Below are 12,500 nucleotides of genomic sequence, written 5' to 3'. Positions count from 1 at the left end.
TGCCCCCTCCCTGTTCCTGATGAGGATGAGAGGCAACCCACACCGCGGACTGCCTGGTGAGCCTGCAATCAGACAGATGAAGAGAAAAGGTCAGCTGGGGGGCAGATGATGAGCAATATTTTTCTCAAGAGAAAACTCCACAAGTAAGCCAGGGGCCTGGTGGAAGGATAATTCTGGTGAACTTTAGGGTCCTCCTACCAGTTGCTTTTTTCATTTCTCCCTACTAAGAAGAAAATGGCCTAAAATTCACCAGAGTATGCACAGGATCCCCAGTTGATTTGGTACCCTCAGCCTATGAGGTGAGTTGTTGCTGACAAACATTTTCACATGTTGGTAACTATGATGTCTATGCAAAAGCTGTACCAAGAAGCTCAGTTCTTTTGACTGCTTCACTACCCCCATTTATTGTGCTGGAAGAATGTATAATGGTCGTGGGTTTTTTGGGTGAGGGTGAGGGGTTGCCGCCAAGTGCTTGTTTCCTTATTGTGCAAAGCAATAAATTTTACTGTTCCAAAAGATTTCTTCTCTTTAAATAACGCGTATCAAAAGGTTGGTAGCCATATTCTGTTGGGCCCTCCTGATGGCTACGTGGGACATTACTCTGTGACTTCAATTAAATAGAAATGTTTGCTAAAATCATGATTGGGTATATGATAAAACCAGGAGTTGGGGAGCTTCAAGTGGCCATGTCTGGATGAATTTGAAGGTGAAATATAATGACAAAAAAGTTTCCCTTTTTAAATACCTGCATATTCTGTTTTATTGCTGTTTAACCTTTTCAATATGCATAAGTAAATACTAGGGTATAATTCTTTATAAGACTATCTTTTAAAAGTATTTGGAATACAAATTAATATGGATAAGAGAAATAATTTCAAAGCCTCAGTGTTGACTTTCTTGCGCTGGATTTAGACTACTAAGTCACTTAGACGCTTTTGAAAATTGTTCCCTAAGTCTATTATGGCATACACTCTTCAACCACTGCAGATAATAGCAGCATGCAGACTGTAGAGAAAAAAGGATATGGCTAGTTGTACCAAAGACAGTGACACAGTTTGCAGGTAAAAAGAGGTCCAAGGAATTTAGGATGATATATGGAGATTTTCTCAAAAGGAAAACAAGCACATAGATTTAATAATAAGATAGTTAATATATTGAATCAAAAATGTAATTTCTCAGGGCCTCTTAAGCTAATGGATATAGGAAAAAAAGGATTCAGCACAAGCACGCAAGATAACTCTCTGAAGATATTGCAGCCATGAAAATGGCACTATTTTGTTTGTAATGGGAGCGTATTACAGATAAATTAAAGTCACAAAAGCAGCATTTTACTTATGACCAAAGAAAGAGGCTGTTAATAGAAAGGACAAAGGTAGAAAGGGTGGATTAACAATACAGTAGAAAGGGTGGCTGTACAATATTTGTGTGTCATAGTACTGCAAGGTTGAGAGTGAGTGAGTAATACCCTGTCAGTTTTATTCTTGTGATATATGTTTTAATGATCTCGAATATTATATTAAAGTTGACTTTAAAAACAAATGTCATTAAAGTAGAGCTTGTGAAAGTCACATATTTATCCATATAGCACCAAGAGTGGCAGTGCAGACTTCTCTGTCAATGCGGCTGCACATCAATCCTTGTTCTAATTCTTGAAGGTCTGAATTTTATTTGAAAATCTCATAGAATGATAGAAGTTAGGGCCTGGTCCTGTGAGATGCTGAGAACCCACAGCTCACACTGAAATCAGTAGCAATTAAGGATGCTTAGCATTTCACTCTTTGTAAATCTAGGCAATTGTTGTTGTTGGGCTAAAACTGCAGCTTTCCTGATCTTAAACCATTGAACTGCTGCCTGGAAAGAAAATGCAGATTTTAGTTTCAAATGAGCAACACTGAAAAAATAATAAAATATTCCACTTTATTTCAAATGCATTGGAAAGCTACACACAATTTTCAAAGGTATTTCCTTCCTTCTTCCTTGTGCCAGTGCCACACTTTGATGTTGAAAGAGACAATTATGCTGAGCATGTGGATATCAAATGTTTTTTTTCTTGCAATTGGAACCATATGGAAATCCTCGGAATTTTTCCACTTTACTCATTTCTTACTGTTTAGCATATTGAATAATTCAGTTAATATAGGTGATTTCCAAGTATCTATTTTACACTGGTTATAACCAGAGAAATGTAAATGCTCCACAGTCACACGCTGGTAGATGGATATCAAACTCCTGGCCCACAGGCCAGATGTGACCTGATTTCATATATCTATTCAGACTTCACTTTAGTTTGAGATTGCACAGCAATTTGGCCTCACCAACAGCAGCAACCAAAGAAGTGCTTTAGTGCTTTTTATATTGAATCTGTTGGAAATGAAAATAGACCAGGACTGAATGCAGACCAAAACTGGGCTCAATGACAGTGGCTCAATACATGTCACCTTCCTCTTGTGGCTGTATATTGTGTTTCAGAATCTAACCTGAAATGAATTGGGGCTGTCCATACACAGGACTTTAGCCATTTACATTTGGTTCACATATAAGATTATTTTTGCAATCATAAAGGCTATTTTTTTTCTTTAAAATGAAAATTTGTTATTGGATTTAACTGGGGTTCTGCACAGGTGCAGAAGCCCATGCAATCAGATTCCATTGGCGGACTGGGGACTATAAATATTGATAGGCTCTAATCCTCCAGTGGATCTCACCCAGACTACAGCTAGGATTGTGAGTATGTTAACAGTTATGGGGTTGGTCACCTTAACCAGTTGTGTTGTAAGATACACAGTTGGTGTGTGAAAATAGAATGTTTTCTTCCATCACAACTGTATTTTTATGTCCACACCCAGCTCTCCGCCTCTTTTTAGCAGTTCATGCTAGGACTTTCTGGGCATATCTCTCATAATGACCTATCAGCTGCTGCCAGTCCCATGGCCTATGTGTAATTCAGCAACACTCCTTCTTTCTACCTAGGATTATATGATTTCTTACATAAAGCCCATAATCTTCTTCCAAGGGAGTCACAGAGACCTTGGTATCAGAGACCTTTTTGTCACTGATAATTGCATCCTCCAGCTTCTGAATTTTGATGCATGACATACTGGAGGAAGAGCAGAGCAGAAATGGTAACAATATCCAGAACATTCTGAGGTGGTACCTGAAAAGAAGACAAGGAGATATGTATAGAATTGGGTTCATCTACATGCTGAACTGAATTGTGAGGAGTGCTGACTTTGAGCCAGATCAGGCTCTAGCCACTGGTGGGACAATGTTGTGACTCCTGGACTGACAGTGACTAGCTGAGACAGCTGTGGTTGACATTCCTTACAAAGGCTTAGCTTACACTATAAAATTATGCATTTGACAGCTGTTGTCCCCGGTGACAAGAGAGGTGTCTTAGGCATCTGGGAACTAGCACCAACACATACTAAGGCTCCTTGGCATGTAGAAGACCACATAGGAGTGGAGTGCAATGAAGTAAATGCTGTAGACTTGTGTGATCAAGGTTACGAGTGATCCTGAAATAATGGATGACTTTGAACAATGCTGAAGCTTTCCAGACTGTACTGGAATCATTCAGGGAACTCATTTTCCAATTCTTTGTTACCCTAATCAGATTCAGAATTCTACAACTGAAAGTCTTACCACTCATTGATCAGGCAAGCTGTGATGGACTACAGAGGGCATGTCATAACCATACAGCTAAGGGTAGCCTAGAATTCCTCCTTACCTGTAAGGGGTTAAGAAGCTCAAATAACCTGGTTGGCATCTGACCAAAAGGACCAATGGGGAAAGAAGATACTTTCAAATCCGGGGAGGGGGAGGCTTTGTGTGTGTGTGTGTTCTCTTGGGAAGCAGAGAAGCATCAGGTCAGCAAACTCCTTCTCCTATAAACCAATCCTGAACCAGTCTCTAATATTACAAAAATAGTAAGTAAAGCCAGGCAAGGTGTGTTAGATTATTTTTGTTTTAGCTTGTGAATTTTCCCTCTGCTAGAAGGTTTATTCCTGTTTTTTGTAACTTTGAACTAAGCCTAGAGGGAGTTCCTCTGTGTTTGTGAATCTTTTGTTACCCTGTAAAGTTATCTTCCATCCTGATTTTACAGAGGTGATTCTTTTACCTTTTCTTTAAATAAAATTCTTCTTTTAAGAACCTGATTGATTTTCAGTGTCCTAAAACCCAGTGGGCGTTGATCTGTGCTCACTTTGTAACCAGTTGGTTAGGATACTATTCTCAAGCCTCCCCAGGAAAGGGGTGTAAGGGCTTGGGGGGATATTTTGGGGGAGATAGGGCTCCAAGTGGCCCTCCCTGAATGTTTGTTTAAATCACTTGGTGGTGGCAGCATACCGTCCAAGAACAAAAGGTATTTGTGCCTTGGGGAATTTTTAACCTAAGCTGGTAGAAATAATCTTAGGGGGTTGTTCATGCGGGTCCCCACACCTGTACCCCAGAGTTCAGAGTGGGGAGGGAACCATGACATAGAATTCTACAACTGAAAGTCTTACCACTCATTGATCAGGCAAGCTGTGGTGGACTACAGAGGGCGTTTCATGGATGCAAACACTGGATGGTTTGGCAAAGTTCATCATGCTAGAATATTATATTTAATAATTCAAGCTTGTACAGGAAGGGATATGCAAGAATACCTTTTCATTTCACACCAGAGATATCAGCGCTGCTGCTGTGCCAGCTGTGATTAACAAGGACCTTGCACTCCCTTTGTTACTCTGAGGAAAATTATGGGGATATTAACAAATGGTAATTTGACGACTGCCTTTGCCACGTTGAACTGGTGGTCGAGTGTGCTTTTGGGATACTGAAAGGGCAGTAGAAATGCCTACTGAAGCAAAATGACAAAGACCCAAAGTACATCACTGCAACCATTACTACTTTCTGTGTATATTCCCTAACATGTGTGACTAGGAGGCAGAGCTTTACATGAACACACAGGGTTGTTGTGGCCTGACAGTGCCCATTTTCGCAGGCCACATGTGAGCTGGGAGCTGCATGACTACTACTGCTGGTCATGTAGTGCAGGTGAGCATAATAAGGGCTGCTCTGTGCCAGGCTGTTGCTCAGGTGAACACTGAGGGAAGGGGAGAGGAAGAGGAAAAGAAGAGTACTCTCCATGTATCTGTGCTTCTGTCATATACTCTGAACGAGTCTGCCTTGTTTTAGTCTGGTTTGACATCATTCTATCATTGTATGTACTAAAGCGAAGTTATATGAAGGCAAATTTTATGGCAGAACATGTTTTAATAAAACAGTAATGGATGAATGTCATATTCTGGGGTGCAATCCATACTAGTGGAGGGTTGTGTCACTACTTGCCCTGTAACTTTGAATGCCTTAAAATGCTTTGCTGTTGTCGTTCCCTGTCTGGATGCTCCCAACCAGCGTATAAGCATGCAGTGAGTGTCTGTGTTTTATGCAGCTGTCACTCGGCAACTCTGATTCCAGCAGCCTGCTTGTTGCACCCCAATCACACTCTGACATACACTAGCTCTGGCTGCACCAGGTGAGATGACCCCAACAGCCCTCAGTTCCAGAATTTTCCAGAACCATCTGCTGTGCAATGTCCAGCTCTCTCTTGACCCTTCACAGCGATATTTGTTCCTTTAAAGATGGAACACCCAGCAGCTTGCCACATTAACTGGAGTAAACATTCACTTTAAATCATACACAGCACTGGATTGGTTTATTAAAAGTAAAACAAGTTTATTAACAAAGAGATAGATTTTAAGTGAGTTCAAGTATAAAGGATAGAGTTGGAAACGGATACAAGCAAATAAAAGTGGAAAAACAAGTCAGTCTCTAAAAAGTAACAAAACTACAGTCTTGGTTCAAGGGATGATTCTCATCTTACTACCTTCCAGCAAGATGGCTGACTAACCCCTCTGGTCAGTATCTCCTACAAAGTCCTAAGTGCTCAGTTCCTTTGTCTTCTTAGATGAACTAAAACTTGGGGTTCTTTGTCCCTTTCCTTTACGGTCGAGTGAACCTTTGAAATAGATTCTTCTGAAGGTTACCCCCCTAACGTAAACTTCATTCAAGGTGTTAGGAAGGCAACATAGAGTCTGGTGGTGAAAGTTCCTTGCTGGTTTCTTACTCACTGGTGTTTTCTAAATTGCAAATTGATGTTTCCTGCAGCGTCCTCCCCTGCTGTCTTGATGGTCCTGTTTTATCTTCCATGTAAATTGCAGGCCCATTTTCTCTGGAAATATCTTCAAGGTCACAAAACCACCTTCCTTTGTCTGTCGGCAGACAGACTTTAATAACATAACTTTCAATATGTTTGAAATGTTGAATTTGTCCTCTGTACACCACACAATAATATTAATGATCAGTATGTTATTAACGCTCTATTGGTATCTTATATGCCACCTTTTACATACAGGTTATCACATCCGTGAATTGGCGTACAGTCAACTGATCAGGCCAGCTGAAACTCACTACCAGATACCAGCGAGCCCTTTGGCATTCGGATGCTGTTAGATCACAATAATGTTTTTGAAATTATAAATTGATCCAAATTGATAAACAGAAGTGCAACTGTTCTGCTTACTTGTTGTTAATGGACAGTAGTTCCTGTCCCTGTACACACAGTACTCATGCAAAGCAAGTCTGAGATTCTGAGACAGATGGGGGCTATTTGGGAAGAGTAGAAATTTGAATCATTACTGTTGTACATGTTTTGGTGCTAATTGAAGATGGGAGTGAAATGTATTTGAGGTCCTCTTTTTGATCTGATAGTGAATGATAATTCTCTCTTCACTTGAAGAAAAGCTATGCTATGTGAACAGAGCCTAACTGGTGAAACTTGCAGTGGACTGAGAGTGGTGTGTGGCCCTAATTTTATAGCATTGGTCCATGGATCCTAACTTAAAATGAAGCCTTTCACAGAATGAGTCCAGTGATGCATCATTTTCATCACACACATCTGACAATTGAGAAAACTGAGTTTCTTCCCACATTTCAGAAGATTTCATCTGCATAACAAGACAACTGACTTAGTAGGATATTACAAGCCTGCAATGGCTTTAAAAAAAATCAGTCTTTGGAAAGTGTCACAAACCCATGCACACATCAACAGATCTTCAGATCAACAGCTGACTCCACTGTACAATGTATAATAGGCTAATAAAGACTTTACAGTTGGAAACAGAAATTTCTCATTCAGGGAAGAAGTGCTTTGACCACTCATGTACTGATTACAAAACACCAATTTGGAAAACAAAAAGTGAAAAAAAGTGTCAAGAAAAGGTTGAGAGTGGTTTTTTTAGATAACAGTAGCAACTCTGCAGATCTGCCATAAGATTGCCAGGGAGACAGATTCAATACCAGCTCTGCCCAACTGGCACTTTGAGGAAGTTCCTGTGTGTCTCTGCCTTTATTGCTTCCTGCCAAATCTAGTTGTTCAAGGTTGCATGGGGCAGTAATGCAATGTGTAGTGTGCCCTTCTGATGATGAAATAGTCCATTGCTAATCAACTCTAAAACCAATAAGGGGGAAGAGACTTACATTTTGGGGTTTTTAAATCCTCTTTGTGTAACTCTTAACTGCCGTGGTCAGAGATGCAAATCTTCTGGGTACCTGGAGATTGGTCTACTGCCTACAAAATATCTTTTTAGTTTTTCTTTCCTTCAGTCCACGTGACATTTTTCCAGGTCTCACTAATGACTCTTATTACTTCCCATTGGCTTCCACTGAGATAGTTTAGCATCTTGCAGGATTGCGCTGTCTATGTTGATACCGCTACAATTTCAGAATAGAGCCCAGTTATTATTGATTAAAATTCTATTCTATAAAGGTTCTTATACTGCATTCATCACTGTAGTATCTGAGCACCTTCAAGTAGTGCATTAAATGATGTAACAAACATCTGTCACATGCGGTTCATCCTCTTATCCTCTCCTCAGGAAAGAATTGTGTGTGCAAATTCAAAGAATTTGTTTTGGTAGATTTTGTTTAAAATATCTACAAGATGCTGTGTGTTTATATTAGAGAAGACAAGTTGAAGTGTGCCTTGCACATGGAGTGCAAGGTGCTGAGGCTTATGGTGGTCCTTACGTCCTGTGGGAATTTGTTCCACAGCATGGATCAGACCCTGAGGAAAGACCTGTCTCCTGCAGAGGAGCTTTGTCCTTTTGGTTGGCGGTTCCACTGTGCCCAAGTAGTGGATTTGTCAACCACGGTCCTTATCCTGGATCTGTAGGTGGTCTCAACTACTTTCACATTCAAAAGACCCTGAACTTCTTCTACATGTAACATAAGCACGGTCTTTCTGGACCAGTTTTATATTGGATAATAAAGTACAAAATATCCACCAAAACAGCCTAGGTACTGCAGGGTGCAGCTGTATTTTGAATTTTTAAATATTTGTTGGGTTCAGATTCATATTGCTTAAATCTTCTGTTTTTATATACAACATTAATGTCCCTAACAAATGACTCTTTAAAATTGAATTAAAAAGGTGACATATGGATTCCAATATTAGATAGTATCAATACAAACATATTGTGTGTGCATCCAAAATAATGATGTAGAAATGGGAATAAAGAGTATTATTAAAACCAAGTGTGTGGCATTTCCCCCAAAAGTATATATGTTGTAGACATGAAATTGGTTAACAGAAAGAAGAGGTGGGAGGACAAGAAAAAAATGGAGGAGCTTGAAGTATGTAGGGTTTGTAGAGAAGTGGATAGGCCAGGCATTCTAAGGGAAGATGATTAGAAAAAAGTGAGAGGTGAAAGGAAGTGTGAAGGTTATCAGATGAAGAATTATTGGGTTGAGTTGTTTGGAACCAATAATATATAGAAGCACTTCTTGGGATTGGAAAGGCCCAGGTTGCCTCTCTGCTTGAGAGTAATTTTGTCCATTGTAAGTGTTGATGCCAATTCTGTTTTCCAGTGTCTTTGTAACAATTTCTTTTCCTGATATAAAAACAGGGCTATGAGAACACTTTTTTGAATAAGGTGGTGGTTTGGGGTTGTCTTCATTGTGACTGAGAAGGCAGAATCTTAGCAAAGGGAAGAATGGGTACTGAGTTAGAGATAATTGTTGAAAGTATCTGGCTTTTGTTCAGTTATATAATTACAGCACAAAAGGCTGCCTGGTTAAGGATTGGGCTCTAGATAAGCACTTTATGCTTCACCCTATCCATCCCATCTGTCCTATATAGCACCAGATACTGTCCACTGACTAGGCAGGACACTGGACTGGCTGGCTCAAAGCCCTGAAACTGTAGGGCAAATGTTTTTTCCTTATTACTGCTCAGAATGTTTCCACATCACAACTTGGTGGTGAGAGCGCAGTTGATGACTGATAATTTGACCCCAAACTATAATGATTATAATAAAGTAGTACTTTTAAACCAATTTTAGATTAAGGGTATCAAACTAATGCCATGTAATAAGGCAAAATTACATTGTTAATTATGATGTATGGTGCAGGGAATACATTCAGGACTATATACTGTCCACAGTGGATCTCCCACTGATGGCAGGGGGAGGCTTATAGAAAGATCAAGGATAAAATTATGGTCAGGGGTGCTTCGAACAATTTGTATAGTGGGGGTGCTGAGAGCCATTAAACGAAACTGTAAACCCTGAATATAATGGAAACCACTTCAAGCCCTTATGTTAAATAAGGCCCTTATGTTTAGTCATTATTAAGGATAAGATTTTGTCATGGAGCTCATGGATTCCATCACTTTCAGAGACCTCTGTGACATTTTCCGCTTTAGCTTCAGCGCCACTGCAGCAGGGCCAGAACTGCTGGGGACTCCTTAGCTATCAGCTGCCAGTGGTGGCAGGGGCCCCGGAGCTGTCTGCCATTAGGGGGCAGGTGGGACTGGAGCTGTCAATCCCTCCCTCCTTCCCCCCCATTATTTTTAGTAAGTCGCAGACAGGTCGAAGGCTTCCAAAATTTTTTGTTTATTGCCTGTGACCTGTTCGTGGCTTTTACTGAAAATAACTGTGACAAAATCTTAACCTTAGTTATTATTGGTTGTGTCTTATTGTAACATTTAGTATCAGAGGGAAAAATATGTTCAGTTTTTTATGACCACTGCTATTTCTCTGTTTCCCATCCTTCCCCATTCTCCTCTCTCTTTTATTCCTCCCTCTTTGTCTCTCTTTTTTTCTTCCACCATCTGCATTTCATTCCTGGTAGAAACTCACAGTATCCACTGCCACTTGCTGTATGCTCAAGCCCTTCCTCATTCCATCTGCTAAAATGATCATCAATAAAATAGATAATGCTTAAATCTGACGTATAATTATCAGGATTGAGAATTAACACTCCTGAGAGATGAATTAGGGGAGGGGAGTTCACTTCTCCCAGAGCCACTATTTTAGAGTGTTTGTGGCTCATATTTGGAAAACTTTTGTTGCAGTCATGAGGCCGAGACACTTGCTGTTTTTTAGAAATGAATGCTTACATTCTTCATAATCTCAATATGCCATACGGGATACAGCAGTGCATCAAAGAGGCTTGGTGTTTGACACCTCTGGCTCAGATTTAAAAATTTCTGGACTGTGACATAGGAAGAGATCATCAAATTAGTGGGTTTCACAAAGAGGGAAGGAAGGAAGGATAAGTAGGTTAGGTTAATTACTAGACACATCATTTAAAAAAAAACGCTTAAGTGTTTTTACACTGTCAAGTAGGATTCACAGCAGGTCATGGTTCCCTCATGTCTAAATGGCTTGATGACAACTCTGCCATTTTGATTCTATATATAATTTTATCCTAAAATTTTTATTTACTACAATATAGACTAATTAAAAGAAAGTTGCAAGAGAAGATCTAAGCATAAGTAAAAGTATGGATGTCAGTAAGTTCAAGTCCTTATGCCTGATACCCAGTATTTAAATCAGGTTGGTTGGTGGACAAGGGCAATAAATACGATCATTATTTGTGTTACAATATCATAATCAGTAGCCATAATCAATAGCAAAAGTAAAAGGTAAATAAATGAAGTTAAATTCTGGTCTATGAAAATATATACAATGACTATCTTTATATGCAAAAGAGAAATTAAAAAACCCTGACAATACAAATATTTAAGCTCAAAATATACATTTTAACACACAGTGGTTGAAACATAATATTTGACTAGTCCAAAGAGACAAAGTCTGTGGATATTGTGTAGAGTGAAGCCTATGCAGAAGGTCTTTCTCTCTTAAAAACATTCAAAAATTCTCTCCCCTTTTTTTACAAAAACCTTTCTCCGCTTTTTCAAGGCTTGAATGTTCATCTTCCTCTGCACTATCACAGAACATTTGGTAAAGATAACAGATGAAGATCCTGTTAGGCTTTTGTTCTATATGTAACACAATGTCTCTGTCAAAGTAAACTTCGTGATTGTAAGTCTGCAATGAGAAAATAATTTTGAATGACTGCTTCATTTCCCAGAGGCTGGTGTTAAGTACCATGTAAATAAGACTTCCCTAGAACTGATTAAAAAATTACAGCAGAACACTGTTCATTTTCCTAATACACATAACAAAAGCATATATGGATAATTGGTCTTTCAGATAAAGCAAGGACAGTGTTTAGAAACCATGGTCCAGATCTTCAAAGGTATTTAGGAACCCAACTCCCATTAAAATCAATAGGAGTTAGGTGTCTAAATACCTAAATTCCCATACAGTTAGGCCCATACTTAATTTTGTGCACATTAGAATTTCCACTGCCATCTGTCGGACTGCTCAAAGGTTATAAAGTTAAGCACACATACAAGTGTTTGTGGGATCAAGGCTTAGATTGATAAGCATTTTATAACTGTCAAAAGATACATTTTTCAATGCAACTGATGCACACTGAGGGAAATCCTGATTTAAGATTATGGGGATTTTCAGATAAATGAACTACTGTATCACAGAATATTTGGAAATTCAACGAAGTAATTTTTGCCACAGATACTATACATGGGAATTGCCAGTGGGAGTTGTATTGTACATCTGACTCAAAAATTTGAACAAAACAGTTACTTGGATGCAAAGCAGTGTGTCAAGTGGATACAGGGGAATGTTAATGTAAACTGAATTCAGTGGATTATACTCACCACATCCCAAGACTCCACTAAAGGAATACTTTTAAGTAGAATCCCATGTTCATTACAGTGAAAGTCAAGGTGAGCTTTCCCATCAGCTCCTATCTGAGTAACTGCCACAACAGATAACAAATCCAGCTCATCTTCATAGTCCACAATTTTGAAAGTCTTATGAAAAAACAAAATCTCAAATTGACCAGTTAATAAATAGACTTTTACAGTTATTTTAAAAAAAACTTTACATATGTTTTTTTCGGAAGGGGAAAGGAAAGAAATGGAAGGTATCCCAGTTCACAGATCTGCTATCATTCATCAGGAAAATCTTTGCCATCCAGATAGTAAGCTATAGGCATCTTTCCAACCACAAACTATTCAGTGCATTTCAGCAGAGCCCCCGTATGAGGGGGAGAAGAGAAAATAAGGTCCTGTACTGTCTCAGTGCATG

At 39.3% G+C, this 12,500-nt stretch overlaps 1 protein-coding gene across 2 annotated transcripts in view; it reads right to left on the bottom strand.

Moving 5' to 3' along the window:
* Positions 1-6,122: 6,122 nt before the first annotated feature.
* DCAF17 (DDB1 and CUL4 associated factor 17) overlaps positions 6,123-12,500 on the bottom strand; it is a 44,998-nt gene continuing 38,620 nt past the window's right edge. For both annotated transcript variants that reach the window (XM_074967570.1, XM_074967571.1), the window contains exons 14-15: positions 12,068-12,223; positions 6,123-11,372 (exon numbers count right to left, since the gene is read on the bottom strand). In XM_074967570.1, coding sequence (XP_074823671.1) covers positions 11,193-11,372; positions 12,068-12,223 — 336 coding nt within the window. In that variant the 3' untranslated portion in view covers positions 6,123-11,192. The remainder of the gene's footprint in view (positions 11,373-12,067; positions 12,224-12,500) is intronic.

The sequence above is a fragment of the Natator depressus genome, chromosome 11 (genome assembly GCF_965152275.1).
Source record: "Natator depressus isolate rNatDep1 chromosome 11, rNatDep2.hap1, whole genome shotgun sequence".
In the NCBI taxonomy this organism is placed as follows: Eukaryota; Metazoa; Chordata; order Testudines; family Cheloniidae; genus Natator; species Natator depressus.
The sequence above is the reverse complement of the archived record's forward strand: the minus strand, read 5'-3'. Positions and strand labels throughout refer to the sequence as shown.